This window comes from Sinocyclocheilus grahami, unplaced genomic scaffold (genome assembly GCF_001515645.1).
Source record: "Sinocyclocheilus grahami isolate Dianchi unplaced genomic scaffold, SAMN03320097.WGS_v1.1 scaffold63.1, whole genome shotgun sequence".
Taxonomy (NCBI): Eukaryota; Metazoa; Chordata; class Actinopteri; order Cypriniformes; family Cyprinidae; genus Sinocyclocheilus; species Sinocyclocheilus grahami.
The window spans coordinates 766,779-792,626 of NW_015505242.1; the positions used below are offsets into that span (position 1 = coordinate 766,779).

The following is a 25,848-nucleotide window of genomic DNA, read 5'->3' on the forward strand; positions in this document are numbered from 1 at the left end:
CATAGAACAATAGTGTAACTGTAAAATAAAATGATACACTAACATTCAAGAGTTTGTAGTCAGAAATATTTGGCTTTTTTAAAGAATTTAATACTTATATTCAGCAAAGATGCATTTAATTGATCAAAATAAAGACATTTATAATGTTACAAAAGATTTGTTTCAAATAAATGCTTTTTATTTATTCATAGAATTCAAAGGAAGATTTAAGGAATCCTGACAAATTTTAAGCATCACAGCTGTTTTCAGCATTTATAACACAAATAAATGTTTCTTGAGCTCCAAATCAGTAAATTAGAATGATTTCTGAAGGACCATGTGATACTGACTGAAGACTAGAATAATGACTGCCTAAAATTCAGCTTTGCCTGACTAAAATGCATTTTAAAAAGAATTAAAATAGAAAAACTTATTTTCAATTGTAATAATATTTCACTGTTTTGACTGCATTTTTTATCAAACAAATGCTGACAAATATTTTGTGTTCCAAAGAAGAAAGAAAGTCCTACAGATTTGGAAGCAAAGCTGAATTTCAGGCAGTCATTATTCTAGTCTTCAGTCAGTATCACATGGTCCTTCAGAAATCATTCTAATTTACTGATTTGGAGCTCAAGAAACATTTATTTGTGTTATAAATGCTGAAAACAGCTGTGATGCTTAAAATTTGTCAGGATTCCTTAAATCTTCCTTTGAATTCTATGAATAAATAAAAAGCATTTATTTGAAACAAATCTTTTGTAACATTATAAATGTCTTTATTTTGATCAATTAAATGCATCTTTGCTGAATATAAGTATTAAATTCTTTAAAAAAGCCAAATATTTCTGACTACAAACTCTTGAATGTTAGTGTATCATTTTAAAATTTGCAAGGATGTTCTTGGCTGCCATCACAATGTATTACTGTACAGACCGTGTTCTAGAAATTATAAACAACTCTTTACAAAAGCTCTTTTTCTCCATTAATGTTTTACCAGTGTGCCCTCAGCAGTAACGGACCTCAGTTCTCTCCACCCATCAGTGGACATAAAGAGGAGCCACATGAGGTCACGAATGAGTTGTTCCGTAAATACATTTTATTTTTTTTTAAAAACCTTATACGCTGCAGAATAAACTATTCTAACAAATTGCTTTATGCAGACTCACAGGTTCACTTCCACAGTAGAAAGTATCAACATGCTTCGTTAGTGTAGGCAAAGCGATCCTGGTTCACTTATAAGGTGAGAAACATCTTTTAACCACAGTTTATTTCACAATTTATGTGAATCACTGCAACATCAGACCTTAACTTCACACAATCTTCACAGATTGTAGATTTGCCGGTCCATCTTAAATATAGCATGCCACAAAATAGTTTAAACTCAAAGCAGAAGTTGTTATTCTTCAGATGCTATTCTGGTAAAACATGACATATGAATTATCTTTTATAAATGTTGTTTCTTTTCTACTTAAATATGTTTATTATTTCTCTGGCTGAAGTTGACCTGGTCAGTATGTAACAAGAAATACCTGAAAACTAAAACAAAATAAAGCAAAGCAAAACTAAACTAAACTAAACAACTAAAAAATTAAATAGTAACACTCTATAAAAAAGTGCATTAATGCATTAAGGTATTTATCCATCTTTGTTAACATTTGTTAATAAAAATACAATTGTTCTTTGTAAGTTCATGTTAACTCATGCCCATTAAATAATGTTTTGATTTTTAGTACATATTTAAAAAACAACTATTTTTAGTTCGTATTGTTAGTTCATATTAACTATAATGCAGTTAACAAATGGAATCTTATTGCAACGTGTTACCAATAAAATAAAATGTCCATCATACAATTAACCACAAATATTATTAATGTAAACTAGCTTGATCTAATGATCTTATTATGCTATACAAAAAAGGTAATCAGATCTGCAGCGCTGTATGCATTAAAAACCTCATGTAAACTAGGTAATTACAGAACAATCAAGCTAATTACATTATATTTACAAACTAAAATGAAACAATACTGAACAAGCATTAACGGTAATTATGCTCACTATAAACTCAAATATGTTGAAGTGAGTTACTTATAACAAATGTGATGGTGTCTGGCCTATTTATTTGAACCCGATAAGACACTACACATATGGCAGAGAACACCCTGATCAACTTACAGCCACTTTATTATTGATGATCTGGTTAGACAAACCCAAGCAGCACCTCCCATTCTAATTTAGACAGTAATTTAGGCAGCGATGTCGCCACAGTCAGTACCAACTCAAATTCAAACTACTCTGAATGAACATAGACAGTAACAATACGCTCAGGCTTCAGTGAACTACAGTAATGTTTGCAGCAGCAACTAAGAATTTTGTGAAGCAGGTAGGGGACACTGGACGCCTCATCCCTGTGCCCAGTCTAAGTGAGGCGGACCGATATCAACCACTCAGCCTGGTGACGAGGAAGAGGAGACGACATTTCTGGAAGAAGACCAAATATGCCACAACCCCCTTATCACTGAAAGACATACTCGTCGGAGAGAAAGAGATCACAGCAGGTGAGTTAGAAATATTTAATCATTTGAAATAAAAGATAAGTATAGATGAACAAACACTTGGTTCTCATGTCTTCAATCAAACATCCTTGTAGAATTGTACGTGCATGTTCAATTTTTACTTAAAAATGCATGAAAACAGCTATATACACTGATTTTTTTATATTTTATGCAAACAGTAGTCTGTTTTTATTATGAATGAAGTACATACAGGTGCATCTCAATAAATTAGAATGTCATGGAAAAGTTTGGTATCAGCGGAGTGTGTCTGTATTTTCCTCTGGTTGACAGGGGTCTCTTCATATCAGCTGCTAAACTATGAAGACAAGTCCGATGTTGCCCTAAATGGGCGTTTGGGCAACCATCTGATCCACGAGGTGGGAGTAAACGTGAGTGGTTCAGACTCTGTGGCGGTAAAGGCCTCATTTGGAATTGTGACCAAGCATGAGGTGGAGGTTCCTACACTACTGAGGGAACTCAATGCAAGGTAAAGAACACTGCGTACACATTTTTATATAACAGTTAGTTTCAGTCCTCAAAATTGGCTGAGAGCTGGAATTTTGTCCAGCAGCACTTGGACTTTTCACTGTTTGTTTCACTCTACTTTTTGCATGTTACAGACAGGTTGCATTGTTAGACCAGTAGGTGGCAACAATTGACTGTATTTTAGAGATCGCTAGACTCATTCACTCAACCAATTTGGTCAAGAAAAAATACATTTGTTTGCAAAACATTTACATTGCTTCAAGAAATTTTGCATACATTCACAAAACTTGTGCATTCTGTCACAAAATGTTTGTGCTCCACCAAGAAACTGCATTTACTCAACAACTTTGGGGTTGCTTTGCTAAACTTTTTGCATTCCTTTGACTCCCAAGAAATTTAGCATTCACTCACAAAAATTTGGGGTTCAATGCAAAACTTTCATGTTACCTCGATTCCTAAGAATTTTACAAAACCATTGCATTCCCCCCAAAAACTTGCAAAAGCATTCAAATATAATTTTTTCTTCCATATTTTTTCCATTTAAGTTACTGATAACTCCAGCTTTGTATAATGGTTATGGTTATGATGATGCAAGTATTCAGAACAGCAGCACTCTTGCTTGTGTACTTGATGAAATGAATCACTGAATTGAATTCTCTCATTCTTTTTCTCACAAATCTTTCCGTCTATTCTCCTCTCACTTCTTTTTCTATCAGGAAAGTTGACCTGGATCACTGTTTGATCCGTCAGTCCAAAGAGAGCGGGCGGACTGTCCTGTGTGTTGTCATGGAGAGCATCCGCACCACACGACAGTGTTCCCTCACCGTCCACGCTGGAGTGCGAGGAACTACCATGAGGGTAAACAAATGCAAGTGTGTATATACTGTATATATATATATATATATAAAATTGTATATTTGGCTGTGAAATTTGCTGTTCTCTGATACTCTCTATCATCAGTTCCAGATAGATGATGGTCGAAACCCTAAAGGTCGAGATAAAGCCATTGTAATTCCAGCTCACACGACCATAGCATTCAGTGTGCTAGAGCTTTATGTGCGTTTTGATGGACGTCTGGGTAAGCCTCCAATAATACAGCAGTATTCTGTCTTGGGCTCAGTAAGATATATATTTAAATAAATTACAAGGATGCAATAAATTGATCAAAAGTGACAGTAAAGACCTTTATAATGTTACAAAAAAGTACTATTTCAAAAATAAATGCTGTTCTTTTGAACTTTCCATTCATCGAAGAATACTAAAAAATGCGTATCACCGTTTCAACAAACATATTAAGGGTTTTTAGCATTGATAATGTTTCTTGAGCTCCAAATCAACATATTTAAGTGATTTCTGAAGGATCATGTGACACTGAAGACAGGAGTAATGGCTGCTGAAAATTATGAATAATAATAATCATATTAATAATTTCACATTACTTTTTTTATCAAATAAATGCAGCCTAGGAGAGCATAAGAGCCTTTTTTAAAACATAAAAAAATTATTAACTCCACACTTCGAACAGTAGTAGCCTATATATCTATATCTTTGGTGTTATATATGAAGCCTATCCATATTTACATTTAGATATTTAGCAGATGATTTTATCCAAGGCGACTTACAAATGAGGGCAATGGAAGCAATCAAAATCAACAAAAGAGCATTGATATGCAAGTGCTAGTGTCTCAGTTAGCTTAATGCAGTACACGATCCATATATATATATTTTTTTTTTTTTAAATGTTTATTGCTTTATCTAATGACCTTTGGTTGAACTTTGGTCAGACATATGTGTGGCACCAGAGTCAGTAGGAGGGTTTGAGAGGGAACAGATCCGTGAGCAGCTTGGGGGATTCATTGGACGCTTTTCCTTTGGAAGACTCAGGAGATTCCTGTCGGGAATCATCTATGGAAATCCTTTCAGAGCAGGTGATTTAAATTCTGTTGTCATCGCTGTATCTGCAATATTTAAAATGATCTTGAAGAAATATTCCAAATGTCACTCTTGCTGTAGATGACAGGACGTTTGAAGAGCTCCCTCACTCTGATATGTACATGGACGATGTTGTGACGGACTACTATGAGAAGGCTGCCAGCATGACTGACCTGTCCACGGCCTACCTGCGGGATGAAAAGCACACACGTGTAAATCTGCTCAACCATAACATACCGAAAGGACCGTGTGCCTTGTGTGGCATGGGCCACCAGAGGCGTGAGACTGTCTACGGCTGCCTGGAATGCTCTTCGGGGGAAAACAAATATGTCCGTCTCCACGCTGTTCCATGTTTTGACCTCTGGCATAAAACTATGAGGTGAGGAATGGCCTGGAGGAACTCTCAGGGTGATTTTCGTGCAAATGTTGTGCAATATGACCACAAGATTTAAAACCCTCCCCTTTAATTTTGGCAAAAACACATTTTATGAAAGCAAGAATCTTCTCTGTTCATTGTGAGTGTTACTGACATCGTAAAACCGATGATTTCAACAAATTCTAAAACATTGGACCTCAGTCTGATTATTTGTGACCCCGGACCACAAAACCAGTCTTAAGTGCACATGAGCAACATGATCTTTACGTAATATCCTAATGATTTTTGGCATTAAAGAAAAATCTATAATTTTTACCCATACAATGTATTTTTGGCATTTTTGCTACAAATATACCCCAGCAACTTAAGACTGGTTTTGTGGTCTAGGGTCACATTTATTAATTCGTTTAATGATTGATATATTTCTTCCTTGTTTTATTGCACTAAAACTATGTTTGCTTGAGAGTATATTATTATACTCCTATCTTAGTTGTCAAATAACAATTATTATCTATTATCTACACTGCTGCCCAAAAGTTTGGAATAATTACGATTTTTTAAAAAGTCTCTTCTGCTCACCAAGGCTGCATTTATTTGATCAAAAATACAGTAAAAACAAAAAAGTAATATTGTGAAATTTTATTAATGTACAATTTAAAATAACTGTTTTCTATTTTAATGTATCTAAAAGGGCATTTAGAATGAATTCTGAAGGACCATGTGACACTGAAGACTGGGGTAATGGAAAATTGTTCATTTAAATAGTAATAATATTTTTATAGTATTATTGTTTTATTGTACTTTTGACAAAATAAATGCAGCCTTGGTGAGCAGAAGAGACTTCATTCAAAAACATAAAAAAAATTATTCCCAACTTTTATCTGGTATACACATTGAGACTCATAATTGGAAAACAGTAAAATACACGTAATACAGTATAATAATAAAAATAATAAATACTTAAAAGACTGATCTCAGACACAATACTTGGTGCTAATTGTGTATTGCATTGTTTACATAGTTGTCCATAACATTCATTTATATCAGTTTTAAGATGGTGTTTCTTACCCATCCAGATACAAATGGACAAAATAACAGATACATTAGGGCAAAAAGCTAGGGCAGATATTTATTTCATCATGTGAAGACCAGCTGATATGTTTTCGAACACACTGTGCTGTCTGAATAATTCAGGCCTATCAATAAATTAGCCTGTAGATCACATGATGGCAGAGCAGGAAGTGCTTTGCTGACAGATGTCTCCTGTGAACAGTACACCATGGAAATGTTTCCAGAGAATGTGTGAACCGAAGGCCAGGACAGTGCAAGGTTACATTTGTGTGCTTATTTGACACCTGTTGGCCCCAGTGTGTTCAGAATAGTGTAATGAATGGAAAAATGTATCTTAAACTGTTGATTGTGTAGCATGGAATGTCAAGAACAACAATTAAAAGATTTGCCTCCACAAATTCATGTACTGACTTAAATATTTTCCATGTTTGTTATCCAGATTTATAAATTAAAAATAATTGTAAAGTTTTGAATATTACAGTAAGTATTAAAAATTTGGGGCCAGTATGATTTTTTTAAAATGTTTTTGTCACTTATGCTTATCTGTATTTATTTGATCAGTAAAAACAGTAATATTGTGAAATTTTATATATATAACCAAATTGTCCATTTATAATTTATTTATTTGCTGCATATGATTTCACAACTTCTTGTCACAAGAATTTGATCTTAGTTACTGTGTTAGTGGGTGACTGACTTTCTCACTGGAAGACAGAAGACATGTTTCTTATTCACATCTTTATTACTTATAAAAAATAATGACCAACATTCTGCATTAATGACAAAAACAGCTCATATGCAGTGGGCCTTTTCATTTTCTGTATTAAAGCTTGCATCAGAACTCACCCACTGTCAATCCAAACACACTCCATTCTCACAAAAATACCACTCCAGGATATGCACTCAAGCTCAAACTCAATCAGAAGAGCCACGTAGGAACAAATAAATATAGACCTTTTTTCTTCAAGTCAGAATTAAAGCACTTTTTGATCCTGCATTTCTGGATGAGAGAGGAATATTGCCGAAATTAGCCACTGAAAAGTCAGTTTGGCACAACTTCACTGTTCCACATTTCCAGTTCAGTATGAATGTCTAATACAGCCATTGAGATTATGAATATAGCATTTAGAACCTAAAAAAACAAGACCAATGCATTCCCCTCCCCGTCACACAACTCTGGTTTTACTTTAAGCTCTTTTGCTTTCCTACACACAGACAACTATAAAACAAGCATGTCAGATGCTCCAGAAACAGGTGTGAAGCCGTAATATTCAACATATTTTAATGGCTTTAAAATATGAGATGCTCTCGGAACAAGGCACTTGGAGGCCAGGACTGTTTAGAGACACCGAAGAAACGAGATCCACTGAATACTGTTGATTTCAGTGCAAGTACCATCATTGCCATGCACATCAAACCTCGCTATTGATGCTCTGAGACTAATGGGTAACATTGTAGGTTTTAAAACACACAAGCCGACTGCATCACTGCATCTCATTCAAACTAAATAAATATATGTTTATTACTCATTAATGCAAATATGATGTAAAAAGAGATACGTAACTGCTAAAACATACCCACTCTTACTGAAAATAAGGTCCATCTTGTAACTTTAGTCCCCCATAGTAACTAAACATGGGAACATCAACTGCTACTTCTGTGAGTTGGGAAAGGCTCACATTATAACCAGTAGGGGGCAATAAGACTACATTCTTGGAATGAGAACGATTCCAGCCTCACAACAAATGTTAATGAGGCTTCCACCTGCTCAAATCTATTCACACCCCAGTCCAGTGTTCTGCTCATATTTGAGCTTTTAGTGTTTGGGATTGGTTATTTGTGCAAACAAACCCAGCCTGGAACCAGCAATCCACTGTCTGTTAGACAAATTGGGTGGAATTTCGCAACAGGCCAATATAAAGCCAAATGTCTCTAGAAAAATGTCATACAGGAAGAGGTCTACAGCCTTAGTCCACCGCCGTACTGCAGCATGTCCACCGATATGCAACTTGGGAAAAAGGAAGGTACTGAAACAGTAGACCTTCCTGTCCCCTACTTCCTGCTCACTGCGGGACATCACTAGATTCATGTAGAGGTTGATCACCTAAAAGCGACGGTTACATAATCAAAGGCAATGCGAATACTCGTGCATATTTTTTGTCTGAAAGAACAAAAAAAATGGAGGAAAATGCTAATTATTGGATTAGAGAAGTCACACCTGACATGACATCTGATTTAAGACTTTGAAAGACAAAAAGAAAGGAAACAACAATAATTCTATGTTATAGCCAATAACTGATAAATAGTTGATTAAAAATCTTACTTTTTTTGCCTAAATAAATAAAAAATAATGTCTCTTGTCGTCTCTGAGAGGATATGCGCCATTAATGCAGCGTGTTCAGCAGAGGTTGAAAGCGCCGTCAGTTTGCACTTTTTTTACTTTCACTGTGTATAATTGGCTAAGGTTAAAACATTCACCAGCATAACTCTTGCACAAAGTTTGCATGTTGCTTAATATCAGCCTTCATGGTTTAAAACAGAAATATTTCCAATATTAAATTAAATTAAAATTGGTCACACCTGCAGGAAAAATGGTTGCAAAATGCGACTATTTGGCCGCAGTCTGAAGCCCTGACTATAAAATAATAATATATACGTTGAAATTCGCTAAAATCACATTTACCATAGATATAATCAAATTATTACTTTAAGTGAGCATTAGATGGCAAAAGTATTGTAAAAAAATTAAAAAATAAAAAAAGTAGAAAAGTGATTATACAACTAAATACCCAATATCAGCCAATACCGAGGAGAAAAAAAAATAACAAGTTATCCAATATGGTACCAATATATTGCGCATTCTTAGCCTTTTAAAATGATGCTACCTCATCGTTGAGCCAGCTGCCCTCTTGCAGGGTTGCCAGATCCCTCTGTGTGATACGCAGTTTGAAAGCACTGCACAGAACCAGGTTTGGATCAGTTTGAGCAAGAGCAGCACTCACTTCCTGCTGCATCTCCTGTTACATGATACAAAGACAACACTGTTACTCAAACCACAAGGAAAGGAACCAATGTGACAGTGAACTGTAAGTGGAAATAAATAGGCAGGTTTACATACACATCATTGATCATACTCTGATCAAGACTTTATTCCAAAAAAGAGGTTTACACACTCCACAGATATTGGAATATCCCCGTTTACATGGTATTCACTAATATCCAAGCAAACAAGACATGTATTTCCTCCCCACCTTCTCTCATTGGAGATGTTCAATTTAGGAAATAGAATTTGTTGCAATGAGGTTAACGTGTTTGTGACATTTATAATCAGAATATTCCAAATTAATACAGAAATATTCCTGTGCATGTAACAACCAGACAGAGTGTGGTATAATAACAATTAAGATTTGAAATTTTTTTTTTGAGACACTGACCTTGGTCAGTCTGGGAAACTCTTCCTCACTGCACCTCACTGTATCTGTAATCAGTTCAGATCTGGATGGTAGCGAGGATCCTGCAGCTGTGTCTTTCTCCTTAAGATTCAACCTTGCTTCAACCTCAGCTGACAGATCCACATCTAAAGGCTGGACAGAGTGTGAGGAAGAAAAGAGAACAGAACTTACAAAACATAATAATTAAAAAAATTAATTACATTAAGCATGTTTTTTTTTTTTTTTAACATTTCAATCTTGAATTTTAAAAAAACTAAACTTAATAAATATCCAGATTAAAGGAATAGTTCAACCAAAAATTAAAATGACCCCATAATTTACTCAGTAATTTTACTGGAGTAATTTTCATTTTTGGGCGAACTATCCCTTTAATATTTTAATACTCTTTCATCTGTAGACATCAACACTTGCATGACATGAAAAAGACAATAAGCACTTACGATTTTTCTTACAGTTTGATTATCCAAGGCTCCTTCCTTGACATAACTTGCTAGTGTGCTTCGATTAACATCTATAGTTCTATAGCAGATTTTAAAATTAATAAATATATTAAATAATAATAATAATAAATGCAGATAATTATTTATTAATAAGCAATGCTTATGAATCATGCTGAAGTGTACCTGTCTTTAGTCTGCATCAGTGGATCCCGCCACACAGACATACTGGCTAGAGGCAAAAACAGAACATTTGATTTGAATGTTAAAAGGTATCACGGAAGCCATTCATCAAAAGTTTAAAATAATTTCAGATAGTTAAAGGAAAACAAAAGCAGTGGGTGCAGCTGGATGTAATTAAGCTCACCTCTGACTGGAGCAGGTCTGCTTATGTCAGTAGTGCGACTGATGGAGGCGTGCCCATTTGCCTTGTGTCCATCCAGCAAGAAAGTTGTGCTAAAAAATTAATAAACACAGCATTAACTTCCTCCAGCCATGCTACACTGATTTCAAAAGTGTTCTAAGGACTCATGCACTTACATTGGAGGCTTCATCCGTCCAAACGGCAATGGTTTGCTCTTTGAGTATTTCTCTGATGCCATCTCTACTAGCTTCCTGTAATGCTCTCGATCGCTCTCTCTCAGTGCCTAGTCAAAAGAGAGATGGTCAGGAAATCACAGACATAAAGGTATCAAGTTTCCAGTACGTTAAAATTCAGTTTTCCTACCTCCTCTACGGTCAGGCAAGGTTTGTGTGTGCGGATTGGATGCTCCATCTCAGCTGGTCTTGCACTTAGCCCGTGGGTGGTGCAAGACGGCACTAGCTTCAGTGATCTGCGCATCTCCCTGCCCTTGTCCTGGCTTCCCTTGTACAGCATTGCACCACTGCTCAAGGAGATAAATACACAGACTGTTATACAATGTCTAAAGAACAAATCATTTTATTATCAGCAACCACTCAGAACATGGTTTACAGTTACAAAACAGAAGTACATATCTCTGGTTCTGGTATCAAAGTAAGACTTGAGCTACTGTACAGTATATTCTGTTTGATACTTCATTTAATAGGTAAGTTTCATTTGCCTATTAATGTCAGAAATAAATGTTTCTAGATTATTTATTTGTAAAGATGCATTTATAAAATGAATTTCAGTTATCATTAAAAACAAAATAAGATTTAGAGGCAGTTCAATTTTTGCTCATTGGCACCAATGCACAGAATAGTAAATAAGTAAACAAAGAAAGATGCTGCTGTTAGTAATTTGTGACCAGTTTGTTTCCTTCAACAAACTGATAAGAGAAAAAAATGGGGAAGAAAAACATCACCTTGTTTTACACTAAATGTTGTGAAGGTTTCATGAACACTTCTTATTGTTAGCATAAAGCATGATTATTCATAATTGCTGAGTGTTTCTTGCTTGGCTGAAGTTATGTCCATATTCTGTGCATCATGGGATGTGGGAATTTTGAGGATCATGTGTTGCTCTTTTTAAAAGAACAGAAATTTACAATCTCTCCTTTAATCACATAAAAATTTAAAGTCATTTCAACTTTATAATCATTCCATCAGAGAATGTAACCATTAAAAATATAACAAATGACAAAAGCCTTGAGAAGAGAAAATTTGAGAAAACTAAAAAAACAGCTCAAAACAGTGAAAAATGTCTAAATGATACTTACTCTGATTTCCATAAAGCCTGGGGGTTGTGGTGGACATTGGCTGCTGTTCTTTCTTTATTTTTAACTCCCAGTTCAATCTGTTTATCTGAAGAGAGATAATTGTAAACCATTACTAAACTGACAGGCTGTAGATAGGTATAAAATAAGCTTTACGTACAGTGCACTACCATTCAAAAGTTTAGGGCTGGTACATTTTTTAAAATGTTTTTAAAATTCTCTTATGCTCACCTAGGCTGTATTTATTTGATCAAAAATACAATAAAAATAGTAATATTGTGAATTATTATTATTATAATTTAAAATAAATGTTTTTGATTTTAATGCATTTCAAAATGTAATTTAATCTTTTGATGGCAATCTGTATTTTTAGCAGCCTTTACTCCAGAATCACATGATCTTTTGGAAATCATAGTAATATGCTGATTTGGTGCTTGAGAAACATTTCTAATTATTACAAATGTTGAAAACAGATGCTTAATATTTTTATGGAAACTGAGATTAGGCCTGGGCGATAAAACGGTATCAATATTTATCGACGGTACACCTTTTTCGATATCGATAGAAAAAAAATGTTCGATATAGTGCACGATATAGGCACGTGCTATGAGTGACGCAGACAGCACACACAAACATGAACACATGCTGAAATGAGTGCTGTGCCTGCCTGTGATGAGGAGATTGTGAATAAATAATGAATATTAGTCAAATTTAAAATAAACATTTGCATTTGAATGTTAGGTGTGCGTCAGGGAGCGTCATCAGTGGCGCGTGAGATGCGGGGATGTAAGTGACGTTATTGCATTTTAATGTTTTGTTAGTCTAGCCCACGAGATGCGCCGCTGCTGTGTTATGCATTCAAAATATTAGAGAAATATAGAAGCTCAATGAGGAGATGATCTTGAATGGGTTAAAACCGAAACCAAGCCATTCATACAGAATGCATATTCAGCGCATTTTTAGATGGACAAATATGACTGCTGCACTCGTGTCTCACAGAAGAGATGTATAGAAAGCCATGCAAAGTTAAAACAGTTTAAACATTTAGAAAACACGTCACGAATTTGTGGAGGTTTATTCCTTTTCACAGCATCTTATATGTTTTAAATGCAGTCTGTGTGAATGGCGCTTCGACTCTTTGGATTAAACAATGCATAAATACATGATGCTGTTTTGTTCCTAATTGTTTTTGCAATTTATGTTAATTTAGACGTAATGCACATTTTTATAGAGTTACTTGCTAAACACGCTGCATTATTTTGCTCATTGCACCCTCATGTGGCCTCGGGAGACAATTAGACCTATACAATAAAGACATATTTAATCTGCATATAAAACATTAGAAATTAGATATGTTTATTTTTTATTGTGTTTGATTGTTAAAACAAAAAATATTTGTTGTTTGTCTCAATAAATTGTGTTAATTATAAATACAGTGGTTAAATAAAAAATAAAAAATAAACAATTCTATTGCTTTTTGTTTTAAAAAAGGTTATAAAAATGTTGATAATTATAGATACCGAACGATATGAAACATTATATCGTTGATAATTTTTTTTTGCTATATCGCCTAGCCCTAACTGAGATATAGTTTTTGTTCAGGATCCTTCGATGAATATAAAGTTCCAAAGAACAAAAAAATTTGTACTGACCCCAAAGTTTTGAGCGGTAACGCATGTCTGTCAAATTTTTTGCCAGATCACAGAGACACGTGGGGACAGTTAAATAACACTCACCCATTCCGTCACTCTCAATCCATGAACTCAGGCTGTTGCTGTGTATGTCATCAATACCCATAAAAGCAACCCTGCCAACCTGAGCCACCAGTGTGCAAAACAAGAAACAAGACAATGTACACAATGCATGAAACCAAGGCTGCACAAGCAATGCATGTATTTGCAATCACTTAGTGGTGATTATATGAACATACCTCCGAAAAGGCTTTCTGCTTTTCATGTTCTGCCTTTCTGTGGTATCTTGATCGGAACAGCCCTGCAATCCCTGCAAAAGTCTTCTTGACAACCCTAATGATCACATCTGTAGAAAGATGACAGATATATGAATAAAAGCCTTGATGGTAGGTGACTGAGAATGTCAACACGGCACTGTTGTTTACGTGGAAGAGCTCATCTAAATATTTACCATGTCTTGCTCTTTTGACCTCTGGATATTCTGTCACACAATCAGCGGAGTACACACTGCAACCCAAGAGAAAATGAAACGCTTCAGGTCAGTGCAACAGATGCATCAAAGGACTAGTTCACTCAAAAATGAAGAACATTTTCTTACTCACCCTCAGGCCATCCAAGATGTAGTTTGTTCATCTAAACAAATTTGGAGAAATTTAGCATTACATCACTTGCTCACCAATGGATCCTTTGCAGTGAATGGGTGCCGTCAGAATGAGAGTCAAAACAGTTCATAAAAATATCACAATAATCCACAAGTAATCCACACCACTCCAGTCCATCAATTAATTTCTTGTTAAGTGAAAAGCTGCGTGTTCGTAAGAAACAAATGCATCAAAACACAACTTCAAACTATTGCTTCAACACAAGCCCTCTATCCATAATACTGCTTTCTCCAGTGAAAACGTCATCTTGCCTGAATCAGGAGAGAAATATGCACAGATCAAGCATGTCAGTGAGAGGACAACAGGGGATGGATTTTTTTTCCACTGGAGGAAGCATTATTATTAGGGATGTAACGATTAACCGCGAGCCGGTTGAAAATCGATTCAAATCGGTTGAGATGCTAAACAAATCGCGATTCATTTAGGGGCAGGAGTTTATATGAATGTATGTCTGAGGGGACCTTTACTGTCTTTAGAAAAGTTTAGATAGTATTTTTTCTTTTCATCTTGTCTCTGTATAACGCATATTAAAGTTCATAAGTGCAGCGCCACTTTAAGCGCCACCTGCTGGCAGAGAGTGAATCTGCGTCTCATTCAGCTCCGCTGTTTTACGCAGATATTTTTATATACAGTTTCATAAAACTAAAGTCAAACCATTCTGTTTTTGCTTCAAATTTCAAAATTATACAGTCTAATTTAGGTGCTAATTTGGTCCATTTTTTGATCTACACACCTATCACTTTTTAAGACTAAAACAAAAAAGATGGATTCATTGTTATCCTTAATTAAAAAGCATAACAATAAATCAGTAAGATACAATGACAAACTAGCTTATAAAAGGTGTATTAACAAAAACGAATAATACGAGACATGGCATACACCACATGCTGTATTATATACCGACTAATGAATTACAGAACGTTTAGCAAACACTGAGGAATCAAATAAATCAATAAAAGAGAGCCTCCATAGCATAACGTGAGGTAAACAGCAAAGATAACAAGCTTTTCAAAATGAAAACAAAAAGAAAAGTAAAACTAAACTTGCTGTCGGTGACAGTGCTTGCATGTTTTTGTCCCACAAGAATACCAACACGTTCACCTTTGGTTTAAGAAGCGGTCTTTTACTTTACTTTAGCATGAAACCCATCCATCGTTTCCTCAATATTCGTGTCTTCGCGCTCCTGACGCGGCGAGTATAAACCAGGCTCTACACTCGAAGAGCTGCACCGCTCAAACGAGTAGCGCGGTTTCGTTATGCTTTTAGTTTCGTTTGCCATTTCTCACATGCAACAGAAATGCAGCGCTTATGAGTTAAACAATGCGGTGTTCGCGCCAGAGCGACCGCACACAAAATTTAGTCGCACCCGCAGAAATTTTTTCCGGAAAATGCGCCCATTTGGTCACACACTGGAGCCATGCGCAGTACAGTATTTATTTATCCTCAGTTGTTCAAATCGCGGTAATCGAATACGGTTATAGTGATAATTAAAATATGAAACGGTAATACTAACCGTGGGGTATTTTATCACGATTTATCGTCAAACGGGTAATCGTTACATTCCTAGTATATTATTATAGTGTTATATTTCAATTTCACAAAGAAATGTGCAGCATTTTGTCCAAACAATAATAAAAGGACACATTTAATTTATAATTTGTCTTAAATCTCATTTAGTAAAAAAATTAAATAAAATAAAAAAGTCGCGAATCGAATCATGAATCGAATCGAATCGTGAGTTGAGTGAATCGTTACATCCCTAATTATTATCGACTCATTTTCCGGCCAGAAGCAACAGTTTAAAGTGAAAACGTCTTAATGAAGAATTTGTTTCTTACAAACACAGCTTTTCACTTCACAAGACATTAAGATGAACACAAGATGAACAAGTGATGTAACCCTAAATTTCTTCCAATGAAGAAACAAACTCATCTACATATTGGATGGTCTGAAGGGGAGTACATTTTCAGCCATTTTTTTTTTATTTTTAACTAAACTATACCTTTAATACAAAAAAATAAATCTTTCAAATAAAAAGCAATAAAATGAAAATCACTAAACCAGTAGACTCTGAGGCAAACAGAAAACACCACGTCTTTCTTAAAGAACATTCATATTTATACAGCTTTGCAATATTGTGCAGGCACTAACAGAAAAGGACGTTCTCTATACTCTCCATGTAACGACATCAGATCTGTAATAATTCTAAATCACAACAAACATTTCATAAATTAATTTTATGTTCGACAGTATCCTATTAATTTAATGACAAAGACGGTGACTGAATGCTGGACGAATTGTTTACATTGGACTGATTCCTGCCCCTGAAGACAAATGTAATGTACTACTGCCTATTGTTTATGTAAATGAACAAGAAACAAACTGACACCAGACAAAACAAGGCACTGTGTGTCAATTAAAACAGAAACCAATAGTAACTAGGTTTATTCAGAACCGAGGAATACAGAGTAATACCACACCTTTGATAGTTGCGTTTGGCGGGCCTGCTGTTCTCCAGCCGCTGCGTGTCTGTGCCCGCGGCTCGAGCTACACCGTTACAGTGCTCACTAGGCCAGGCTGCGGATTTCTCACCAGAAAAAGGCACGAAGAGCGACGATAATCCGTCAACTATCCATTCATACATCACAAACCACCACGATGAATAAGACTCCGCTTGGTTTGTTAGTGCCAGGTCTATATCGCAGGTTTTGAAACCGAAAATGTGACCCACTAGTGTTTCAAAAGCCTTCCGTGGCCGTACGTTTCACTGATTTGTCAACTGCGACACCGCACCACTGCTCGTCGGTTAGGCCCTCCCACTCTCCGCTGCTGCCCAATTACCCAAGAGTGTCTGTCTGAGATTGACGTTCCTTCACACCGCCAGTTAAGGCGCTGCAGTGCAGAGCAGCAAACAGAAAGTACTTGGTAATGTTCTGGGTTCAGTGAAAGAAACAGTTTATAAAATGGAACAGACGAAATAATGTTTTATTACAAACTGCACACCGCTTAATTACTTACATTTGTATCCGTATATTACGTGTATGCTGATTTTGAATTTTTGGTAGGCTATGTGAGTACAGCGATTAGATCTACTCATCATGCAACCAATCAGATGAGCAACTGACCATCACGTGTCTCAAAGCGGAAGAAATATCGAGTGGGTGTGCTTGTTTTACTTGATCAGTGTTCCTACATTTAGCAACTTTTCAGACTACCCTAGCAACTTTTTCTTCCAAAAGCACCTAGCAACAAATTTAGCAATTTAAAAAATTTATTTGGCAACTTTTAGCAACTTTTGATAAGGACTCGGACAATAAAAAGGCACACATTTTCCATCCAAATGACACAAAAAGAGGAAACCACAGATGCCTAGCAGTACACACATCACGAGAATTGAGTTAGCTGCTATTTGCAATTGTTCAATTTAATAATAATAATAGAATATTTGTTCATTTATGATACACTTTGTTAGTAGCTTGTACCTGCAATTGTTGATCAGTTAGTACACTAAGAAAAATGGAAAATCTTTCAGGACATTATCCATTATCCATTTGTCAGTAATTAACAACCGGTCCCTCTGTAATCTCTTTGCCACCTCGAAAATTCTCAGTCCCTTAAAGTGTATACGGCCGGGAAGCAAGAAAACACACATCAAACTGTATTCTCAATACTTCAACTTTATTCATAGATACAAAGATATTATATAGGCATATGTCGAGGGGAGTTTCAACCCTTTAACCAATGAGGATATAGATGACATACGTATAGGATTTTGGCCAAGAATATGTGTTATATAAAATGGCCACATGTACAGGAAAATATGGACATATTAGGAATAAACTTGGCGAAGGATGCTGAACTATCTCCATAGTTCAGTACAAACCCCATTACCTTGGAGTCCTAGCTAGCGTGTCCTCGTTTGAACATTTGAACTCAGAAAAGCTAATGCATATATGTGCGCATGCGTACCTCGAATATGAGTAAGAGATATTAAAACATAATACAAGAGAGAGATCAGATGGAGGAGGGGGGAATCAGAGAGAAAACAACATTGCTCTGTACAGGGAGGGCGAGCAGAGAGGGAGAGAGAAGAAAAGGAGGGTGAAAACATCTGGAACCAATACAGACAGAGAGTGTTTTCTAACACCATTGTAACCATGTAACCCGAAAACACAACGCGTAATTTAAAATGCAGGTAAAAAGACCATTACAGAAAATTATTTCATATTAACATAGTAGATTGTGCCTTATTTTTACAGACTTTTCTTAGAGTGTAGCATACTAACTAACTACTAATACACTGCTTAAAGCATAATTGTTGAGAATGTGTAGACTTACTAGTTTACTAGCTACTAAAAAAACTACACAAAAATGTGTAAGTTTTCAATAATTCAGTGTATTTAAAAATACAGTTATTTATAGTTTAATATTATATCATGCATAATATTTTACAAACAAATCTAAATGAACACATATAAAATATATGTTTTGCTGAGATTTGATGATGTGACAATTTTGCGTTGTTATTACGCAATGACGTCATTGAGCAATGGCATCACAACGTCATTTAGCAACTTTTAGCAACAAATCGACCTTCCTTTAGCAACTTTCTCTGAAAATTAGTTGGCAACACTGTACTTGATGAATCTTCTATGTCTGTTAATGTGTCTATGTCCACGGCATTCCCTCAGTTTTAGCTTCAGCTTAGGTTTATGTTGCGCATGACAGCGTTACACAATGTACTGCCTATTTAAAGTATGACAAGTAACCTTATGAAAACACTGCAAAGACATGAACTGTACATTTTAAAAGGGTCTGTTGTATGGCAAAACAGCCACAACTACACCTGCATACCAGGTGACTTTTTTAAAACATTTATATTAATTAAACCGAGCACTTATTTTGCTATTTAATATTATAATATTTAATTAATCCTTCAGTAAATACAACAAAATTTAAAAATCACAACAAATCCCTATGAATAACAAAATGATGTAACTGTATTGAAAATTGTAAATTGATGTCAGACCTCCATGTCGATGTATCATCTGTCTTTGAAGATAAAGAGGGATCCGTCTGCCCTTGGCAAAAAGGTAGGCCTATTAGGAGCACTGACTTCTAATATCTTAGAAAAATATATAATAGTAGTGAACAAGATAATAAAATGACCCTATGTTTACCTCAGAGTCCAAGTGGAGTCCTGGAGTTCACAGCATTAATTCCCATTTTTCAAGGCAAAACAAGTTAACATGAGAATATTATGATTATATGATTCACAATGACTGACCAGTGAATGTTTTAAACATTGAAACGCAGCACAAGATACCCATAACTAATTATGGATTAAGAGAATTATGTATTGATTTTCTATTTTTATGACAAAAACATTAGTACTGTACAGAATGTGTAAGACCTCACTGTAAAATCTCATGTATGTATGAACAACACATGTAAACAGCACTAGGTTTCATAAATGTTAAAGTTCAGTTGAGGTCCTGTTGTAAACTAGAGACAAAACTTACCTAATCAACTGGAAAGGATTTCTGATTTTTATGATTTTAAAGGTATTTTTTATTTCATTTTATTATTATTTATTGGTATTGTTACATTGATGACTCATACGTGTTTGGGGGGGGGGGAGATTTACAGGACCAATCACATGCTGCACTGTTGGCTGATGAGTCCCGAAATGTCCTGCTGGCATCAAAGAGGGCAAAAAAGAGTAGCTGGAGGAAGAGGTGGTAAATGGGAGCCGTAGTGATGGTGATGATGGACAGCCCCTCCTCTCACTGTTGAATGAAGGTCCTAAACAACATCAAATTAGCATTCTAACTTATTACTACATAATGTAAAATGTACAAATATCAACTTGGTTTAAGCTGAACACAGCATCTCTTGATGGTTACCTGCCCTGAATGTGAGGCTATAGAGGTGTGATTTGACTGATGCTTCCTCCTGGGTACACAGCCATTGGCGGAAGAGCCTTCAGCATCATATTGTGCATGATGATCTGATGATCTGTGCATTCTGCATGAGCATCAACTCCACCATGTCTGTCATCAGAATAATAAAGTAGAGAACTTTTGTCCAAGCTTAAATCTTGAAGTGTCGTTAAAACTTTATTCCATGTAGTACTTTATTCTTATTGGCTATATTTCAGGCATGCAACTTGAATCACTAGCTATACTACACTCTTAAAAATAAAGGTGCTTCAAAAGGTTCTTCAAGCCATGCCATAGAAGAACCATTTTTGGTTCCACAAAGAACCATTCCATCAAAGGTTCTTTAAAGAACCATCTCTTTCTTACCTTTTTATAATCTGAAGAACCTTCTTTCGCCCCAAAGAACCTTTTGTGAAACAGAAAGGTTCTTCAGATGTTAAAGGTTCTTTATGGAACCATTTAGACAAAAAGGTTATTCTATGGCATCGTGAAGCACCTTTATTTTTAAGAGTGTACTGTTTAAAAGTTTGGGGTCAGTAAAATTTTCAGTAAAAAAAAAAAGAAAAGATTTTTATGTTCACTTAGGCTACATTTATAAAAAAATTTTTTATTATTTATTCTAAAAATGCAGTCAAAACAGTAATATTGTAAAATATAATTTTATATAAAAATGATGTAAAATAGGAATATATTTGAATCATAAATAAAAATGATAATTTATTATCAATAAAAAATATAAAAAATATGTTTTTATTACAATCATTTGCTAAATAATTTGTCCTTGGTAAATGAAAAAAACTAAATCTTTCTGACCCCAAAACTTTGAACAGTAGTGTATTAAAAAATATATATATAAAAATAAAATAAAATCTTATGGTCTTGTAATTACTCTTTTGTTGGAAAGTACGTGTAGGCAAGTTTAAATGTCCTAATATCACTATTACTAATTGCTTTTTTTTGGGCTTAGTATACAGTACAATAACAGTTTTTTTTATTTCTGTATTTGATATATACTGTATATACCTTCTTTAATACTTCCTGATCTGTAGGGAAAGGTTTGTGGGGGTGGATTTTGTGCTATGAGAGGCTGTCGATGTGGTAACAGCTGGATAATGGTGGCTGGTTGTTGAGGAACCTTGTGGAAGGAGAAATATAAGTTATCAGAAGAGGGCCAGCAACGTATCATTGTAACACACAATGCACACACAAATTGTCCATGTACTTGTATATTTTAGAACAGCTATAAAGCCATTAATTGAACTGGAATAGTAAATGTAGATGTTCTGTGTATGATCAAACCAGTATAACTAAAGGTGTGAACTTTTCATACAGTGTGTTGAATGATTTGAGGGTGCTGAGGGGCAGGAGGAGGGAGAGGAGCAGGTGGAGGTGCAGGTGCAGGTGGTGCACTTTGGTGGATATGGATAGGAGGAACAGGCTGGAGTGGCCCGAGAAGAGGTTGATAATGATATTGAGATCCAGCCCATGTGTGTGGCCTTCCCAGATCCTCCATCATATGCTGTTCCTGTTGCACACACATAAACATACTCAAATGCACACAAATATTTGTGATTAACATACTAAAATGTTTTACTATTTACATGACACTTCAAGATTGCCTTTGTTTTAATCATCCTAATAAGTTAAACATACTCTTCTTAGAGAGTGAAGAATAATAATTTTAATATAATCTCTGTGAAACACTACCCTCGGTCTCTGTTTCTCTTCCGTCTCAGAGCGTTGCGTAATGCATCTGCCTGCCCATCATAACTTCTGTGGAATCACAATATAAGGAATTAGTCATATATGCTGTATTCTGTATTTTCAGTATCCTCGTCTGCTTTTGTTTTTATTTCATGATAGGTTTTATTTAGGCTTGGAATAATCCGTTGAGCGTATTACTAAAACAGGCGTTCTGTCTGGCAACCTTTTTTTTCAGGACAGAATTTTAGTCAGAGAGACAAAACACACATAATTTCAATCATGTAATATTGTACCTAAACTACTCTCAAAATTCTAAAAATACAACAGTGGAGTACACAAAAAAATCACTACTGTCTGTGTACTTGTGCAAAACGCTGACCCTTCTCGTTCAATGTTGTCATTTCTCTCATTCTCCAGTAGCTAAAAAGGAGCAAACAGATGATATAATAAGTATTTTAATTGACAAGTTTGGTCTCATGATAGAATGTTGTCAACAAGGAAGAAAGAATATCATGTTAGTTATGTATAACCGATAGATATTTTAAATAAATAAGCACTTTGTAGATACGTTTAATTAATTATTGTCCATGTTTGCTGTAGAAGGGTTGTCAGAATATATCTGTGTTGCAGAGTTCTTTGCCCAACACTCAAGTTGGTAAGTTACAGTAGAAATACAGACCGGGGCTCTTTAGTTTATGGTGGACCCATAGTAAAGTACTCTAAAATTAAATAAATAAATGGAAGAACGTATTGCAGCTTCCAACGAAATATTTAGAATTTGTATTTTAGGAAAACCTCAAAATGTAATCATAGAAAGGTTATGGAAACTTTATTATTATTATTATTTACAAAACCAATTATGTGTTATTTGAGCATTTATAAATATGGAATAATAATAACATAATAATTACTTATGTAGAATTGACATTTCTAAATATTGTTATATATTTTTATACCTTTATACTCCAAATAAAAGGTAATGATTATATGTATCATCTTTGTTTATTATTCAGTACGTATAATATTATATTCTCAAAGTGTGTTATATTAAACTGGCGTAACATTTACAATTTATGAGACTGCGCCTTATATTATTAGTGAAGAAAACAACTTTTGTTACGTCGATTCAGCTGTCGTTACTGGTTAATCTTATTCACCCGGGCTTTTACCCGCGTCTCTCATTTGTCAATCACATCCACTATAAGACTACCACAACAAATACACAGCCTACGGAGGATGTCATTTCTCACTATCCTGCACAGCAATAGGCTCTAGACGTTGTCAATCAAAGGGTCACGCTTGCACTCGCTTTCTAATTGGTCATTCAGGCCCAATGCATTTAAAGGAGGACGTTTTAAAAAGAGCAGGTGTATTTCTGCAACAAGAAATATCATTGGCTGACAAGTTCACATTCTTTGTTCTAATAGGTTCTCGCTGGCTGTCAATCTGATAAGGGCGGGGATAAACACACTTCGCGGCCATGTTGAAAACTACACTGACAGTTACTCCTTAGGAAAATCTCTGAACTCACAAAACATTACAAAAAATTCGTTTAAGGACTTTTAGAGAAACGCAGTTTCAGTCTGATTGGCGTCCCCTTGAGTGTTTCCTTCATTCCCATGAAATTCCTTGATCCAGGAAATGGATCAGGATGAAAGGCAGAGAAAATTAGAGGCCGGACGAGCAAAGGTAACGTTAAGCGCTAACATTAGCAGAGTAACTTTACATGGCCATGTTGAAAACTACTCTGACAGTTACTCCTCAGGAAAATCTCTGAACTCACAAAACATTACAAAAAATTCGTTTAAGGAGTTTTAGAGAAACGCAGTTTCAGTCTGATTGGCGTCCCCTTGAGTGTTTCCTTCATTCCCATGAAATTTCTTGATCCAGGAAATGGATCAGGATGAAAGGCAGAGAAAATTAGAGGCCGGACGAGCAAAGGTAAGCGCTAACATTAGCAGAGTAACTTTACATAGGCTAGTTGTGAATTTGAATATTCTTTTGTTGTTCTTTTTGTCTGTAATTATATCAACTACCACATTTATTTATATGTTCTTTCTTGCTTTTATTTGAGATCCTCTTGTATTTCGGACAGCCACAGATGTCACAGTCACTCCCATTGTTCTTGGTGCACAATGTCTTATTATAAAACTTGTAGGAACTACTCAGCCCGACTCAATTTATCAGTGTATCTGTGCCCAACTTATTCATAATTCACTGTAGTGAGTATTTGATTAATATCATGCCATATTCATAATGGACACAATGAAGCTTGAACTCCAAATTTCTACTGCGTGCATGTCGTTTATTTGCACTGGTTCACGAAATCAGAGCAACCTTCCTCAGCTGGAAGTTTAGCGCTTTTTTTTGTTGTTTTTGGTAATGTGTAACTTTTTGGGTATTTGTTTAGTTTGAGTTTAAATTTGGGGTAAATGTTTGTAGGCGTTGCAGCAAAAGCTTTACACAATGTCTTATTATAAAACTTGTAGGAACTACTCAGCCGGACTCAATTTATCAGTGTATCTGTGCCCAACTTATTCATAATTCACTGTAGTGAGTATTTGATTAATATCATGCCATATTCATAATGGACAAAATGAAGCTTGAACTCCAAATTTCTACTGCGTGCATGTCGTTTATTTGCACGGGTTCACGAAATCAGAGCAACCTTCCTCAGCTGGAAGTTTAGCGCTTTTTTTTGTTGTTTTTGGTAATGTGTAACTTTTTGGGTATTTGTTTAATTTGAGTTTAAATTTGGGGTAAATGTTTGTAGGCGTTGCAGCAAAAGCTTTCTTTTATGCTTATGAGGCTGTCTTATGTTGCAAATAAAGTTCTATTTGCTGAGAGGAATCTGACACAGCTCTGTCTCCGGGCAGGATCAGTGCAGCTCACAGGTATCTACAGTATATATTTAGCGCAAGAACTGCACGGGAACTGCACTTTATCCGCAATGAGAGGACAACAAAAATGAAGTGGCATCTTCTCGTTTTGAAGGACAAACGCTTCAAATGATGTAAACAACACGATATTGGCTACATTCATTAAAGGGGTCATATGATGCGATTTCAAGTTTTCCTTTCTCTTTGGAGTGTTACAAGCTGATTGTGCATAGATAAGATCCCTGAAGTTGCAAAGACTAAAGTCTCAAAACCAAAGAGATATTCTTTATCAAAGTTAAGACTCTGCCACGCCCCCCTAAAACTGCTCGTTCTAACACGCCCCCACATATCTACCTCACTATGTGGAAATATTTGCATAATGCGCCCATAAATACTTTCTCATCGTTGGATGATAATATTCAGTCCACAGAAGAATACTGACTGTTATTTATAAAGAGACCTGTAGGAGGCACCACACGATTAAAGTCTCAACATTGCAAGGATGCAATTCAGTTCTCATTAAATTAAAGTTGTAATAGGTTTAAAAAATACATTTTTTGTTATGCTGGTTGAAAGTCTCTTCACATCCCGATAGCAATCATTAAGTTTAGTGGTCTAAATGTATTCATCTGTATTTATATATTCTGTGGAAGGTGTAGGATCAAGAAATGTCTGTCCAATCAAAACGCTCGGTCCGAGCGTTTTAGTAAGCTTTCCTACCTGCCTGTCAACTTGTGTATCTGCATACCTCTGCGCACCCGGTTCACGCAGACAGGACACGTCATCAGCAGGTTCACGCACGCTTTGCAGACAGAGCGAGGATGGCAGACAAACATCAACAACCCGATCTTCCTTCCTGGTATTGTAGTACTTTTAAAGTTTTCTCACCGGTGAATGACACATGATGTAGCCCAGCGATTAATCCAGTCCTCGCTCCCCCCGCTCTGCATATTTTGAATGTCTCGCTTGGTTAACACACCCGATTCAGATAACCAGCTCATTAGAAGTG

General features: G+C 35.6%; 3 protein-coding genes and 1 pseudogene across 3 annotated transcripts in view; 2 read left to right on the forward strand and 2 right to left on the reverse strand.

The window, feature by feature from the left end:
* Nucleotides 1-2,323: 2,323 nt before the first annotated feature.
* Nucleotides 2,324-5,332, forward strand: LOC107584822 (pejvakin-like). The gene is made up of 6 exons (XM_016271588.1): nucleotides 2,324-2,534; nucleotides 2,823-3,018; nucleotides 3,734-3,875; nucleotides 3,978-4,095; nucleotides 4,820-4,945; nucleotides 5,031-5,332. The coding sequence occupies exons 1-6, from the start codon at nucleotides 2,324-2,326 to the stop codon at nucleotides 5,330-5,332; spliced, it is 1,095 nt and encodes a 364-aa protein (XP_016127074.1).
* Nucleotides 5,333-8,212: 2,880 nt separating this feature from the next.
* On the reverse strand, nucleotides 8,213-17,122 carry LOC107584823 (sentrin-specific protease 2-like). Its single transcript, XM_016271589.1, has 13 exons — nucleotides 16,795-17,122; nucleotides 14,104-14,159; nucleotides 13,892-13,998; nucleotides 13,698-13,776; nucleotides 11,965-12,049; nucleotides 11,013-11,169; nucleotides 10,826-10,932; nucleotides 10,653-10,741; nucleotides 10,472-10,517; nucleotides 10,301-10,367; nucleotides 9,831-9,980; nucleotides 9,282-9,413; nucleotides 8,213-8,500 (listed from the first exon to the last, which is right to left on the reverse strand). The coding sequence occupies exons 1-13, from the start codon at nucleotides 16,956-16,958 to the stop codon at nucleotides 8,213-8,215; spliced, it is 1,527 nt and encodes a 508-aa protein (XP_016127075.1). The 5' UTR covers nucleotides 16,959-17,122.
* Nucleotides 17,123-19,836: 2,714 nt separating this feature from the next.
* On the reverse strand, nucleotides 19,837-23,694 carry LOC107584824 (uncharacterized protein C21orf58-like; annotated as a pseudogene).
* Nucleotides 23,695-23,711: 17 nt separating this feature from the next.
* The window catches only part of LOC107584825 (pericentrin-like), a 53,586-nt gene continuing 51,449 nt past the window's right edge, over nucleotides 23,712-25,848 (forward strand). Inside the window, exon 1 of the mRNA XM_016271591.1 lies at nucleotides 23,712-23,901. Within this exon, the coding sequence (XP_016127077.1) occupies nucleotides 23,854-23,901 (48 nt within the window). The 5' untranslated portion in view covers nucleotides 23,712-23,853. The remainder of the gene's footprint in view (nucleotides 23,902-25,848) is intronic.